At 47.9% G+C, this 2,837-nt stretch overlaps 1 protein-coding gene across 1 annotated transcript in view; it reads right to left on the bottom strand.

The window, feature by feature from the left end:
- LOC103917692 (pyroglutamyl-peptidase 1-like) overlaps positions 1-2,837 on the bottom strand; it is a 19,441-nt gene that overhangs the window by 12,598 nt on the left and 4,006 nt on the right. The window contains exon 2 of the mRNA XM_009324876.1: positions 525-577. Coding sequence (XP_009323151.1) covers positions 525-577 — 53 coding nt within the window. The remainder of the gene's footprint in view (positions 1-524; positions 578-2,837) is intronic.

Below are 2,837 nucleotides of genomic sequence, written 5' to 3'. Positions count from 1 at the left end.
GGCTGCTTTGCTTTGGGGTCAGAGTCCCGGCATTCGGGCCCACGTCGGACAACTCTGCAGTACGCTTGACTCCACAAGACTACCGGCTGGAAGTCTCATTACGGATGAGGCTTGGCTTAAAGGTTAACCGACTTGCCCAGATTCAAGCTAGAACTGAGAGAAAAATGTAAAAATTCTTCTGGGTTGGTTTGTTTGTTTATTTTGAATTCTCTACGGCAGAGGAAGATGCCAGGCTCCCTGCCCCGCTTAACATCCTTCAAACCTATGGAGTTAGCCTACGAATTCCTTACTTGCCTCAGCTACATTAACTCAATCTCATTAAATTCTACTAGCTAAGGGATTGTTTTCCGAGAAGTGAATAAAACATTATCCAGCTGACCATCTGGATATCTGGAGCGAGCTGGTCTCGGTTAATAAACTGGGAAGACAAGTTATGAAAGAGCTGCAAACTAAAATTTGTACGGGCAATTTGTATCAGCACAGCTCTCTGTTTTAACTTGCTAAGAACGAAGTTACAGCGTTACCTGAACTGCAATCCAACTGGCGTTAACAGCGTGCTCTCCGAACGGACCAAACCCTGGAAGAGAAGTAAATCCACAGTGATGAAGTCATCCTTACAGGTTTGACTAAACTTAAGGCTGCAAAGCGGCCCGCGCTTTCCTGGTTTATATAGATCCTGAAAGAAAACCCACTTCTTCTAATGCCCAATCCTTATTTACTTTACCTCCAAGTGCTAAGTAAGAGACCTTCACAGAAATGTCTGAACTGTACACCTCCTACTGTGAAGGAAAACAATAGCTTGCCTCAAAAGAAACTCTTTTTTCCCCAACAGACACTGGGGAAGCGTATTTTTCCCTTCCTGACCAGGTCAGAAAAGCTTGTTATTAACAGATACGTTGACCGATGTCACGGAATGAGAATCATTATTGGATTTTCTATTCCTGATAGTTTTAGCCCACAGCAGATGCTTCCGCAAATGCGGACAAGCCTGCCTCGAAGATTTCCTCTCTGCTCAGGTCTTCACCAAGATCTCCGTTAGGGTAAGTTATGCCTTACGAGGAAATAAACAAAACGCTGCCGACAACCCACCTACACCAAGCAGCAAAGGTTACGATAGCATTATCAAAAATACTTACTCACCACGTCTGAATTTCCTAATGAATAACTTAGAGTTAACTAGTAATCCATAACATCTTTTCCTGAGCAAGCACACAAAGGTTAGGCAATTCATCTGGGTGCAACGTCAATATGCTTTAATTTAAAATGTCAGAGTTACCCTGTGAGCCTAATGCAATTAGGAGACATAAATTTAGTCTAACCCGTGAAAGGATTTGAGAGGGACTACAAATATTATATGACACCTTAATGGAAACATTCTATTTGCTGTCAACAGTAAGTCTGAGGTTATACAGCACGCGACGACGTAAGGACTTTGCACAGCGCGGGCTCGCCCACGCTGATGGATCTCTTACAGTCTAACCGATGCCGCTACCTCCCCAAAATAAATCTTCCGAAGGTCTCCACAAAATCAAAATGTAGGTGCGTTTTCCTGGGAGCAAGCCTCCGACGTTACTAAGACAATCTACGACTGCAGCACGGGTGAGCGAGTCAAATAACCGAATGCCTTCTCGGTTGTTTCTGCGAGTCAGGCATGTCCTGCACGGCTCTCTGGAAACACTCACTCCCGTTTAATTCCTACGGAAATTAATTCCTAACAGTCTCGCAGAAAGAAACGAAACGCATCTATTTCTTTTTCACAATTCAGCCACCGGAAGGCTGAAGTTCTACAGGTGCCCACGCGCGTAACGTAACCCTCTCGCTCCGAAGCCAAACGCGAACTGGCACAGATACAACTGTGGGCTATTGCTCCTCTGACTCATCTCCCGTACGGATCCCTCCTGTTATCTCTTTCGCAGAAGATAAGCAACTTTGTTGGCAGCGTCAAACTCCACCGAGCATGCCCAGGAGTTCCTCCGCATCCACAACGGGGCCCTCCAAGGCTCATTAGCGGTAAACCAGCTGCAGAGATCTTTATGGGATTATCTCCTTAAAGCGTTCTAAAAAGGAAATTGCACACAACTAAGACTTCTCCTCAGCGAGCACATCCTCGTAACCGAACGGGAACACAACGCCATTGCTGATTTTAAAACGGGATTTAGCGTGACACGACGACGGATTATCAATACGGGCAGACCTGACAAGATAACCACCGTATTTTAGAGACAGACTTCCCTGCAAAGAGGGGAAAAAGAGAGAAAAGAAGCATTGCAAGCAGCGGAGAGTATTTACTGATGCAAGTTTTCTGTTTAGTCACTGCCAAGCGCGGCCGCTCAGCAACAGATACAGGTTTGGGAAAGCCAGAATTTGCCACCTGCTTCTTCGCTCTCCGCAACTGTTCTCCGCAAAGACACTTGCCTCCAATTAAAACTGCTCCAGTGCATCGACGACAACGAACCCCTCGCCCCCGCGCTCGCTATTCAAACGGCCTCAACTTCAGCTGCCGGGGGGAGACCTGAATAGTTTCACCGAGTTCCCCATTTGTCACAGAACTGCCTTCCCCACAAATCAAGCCGTCCGTCCTTTGTACCCCGGGGAAAGGAGCCTGACAAGCTCTCGCCTGCGACGCCGGGGCCTTTCATTCCCTCGCTTGTTCTCCCCCGAGGCGCTTCTGCCGTGCTGCTGCGTGGGTTATTTTGATAACCGCTTCGACACCTCGACGGCTCAGGATGGGGCGGTCAGCGAGCAAACGCCCCCCACCCGTGCTCCGACTGCTTTTCCCGCTCCTTGGGGGATTCGGTCCCCTTCTCTCCCCAGCCGGCAAACCCTTGAGGATGAGG

The sequence above is a fragment of the Pygoscelis adeliae genome, unplaced genomic scaffold (genome assembly GCF_000699105.1).
Source record: "Pygoscelis adeliae isolate BGI_AS28 unplaced genomic scaffold, ASM69910v1 Scaffold376, whole genome shotgun sequence".
Lineage (NCBI taxonomy): Eukaryota > Metazoa > Chordata > Aves > Sphenisciformes > Spheniscidae > Pygoscelis > Pygoscelis adeliae.
Note: the sequence above shows the minus strand (reverse complement) of the source record. Positions and strands in the feature narration are given on the sequence as shown.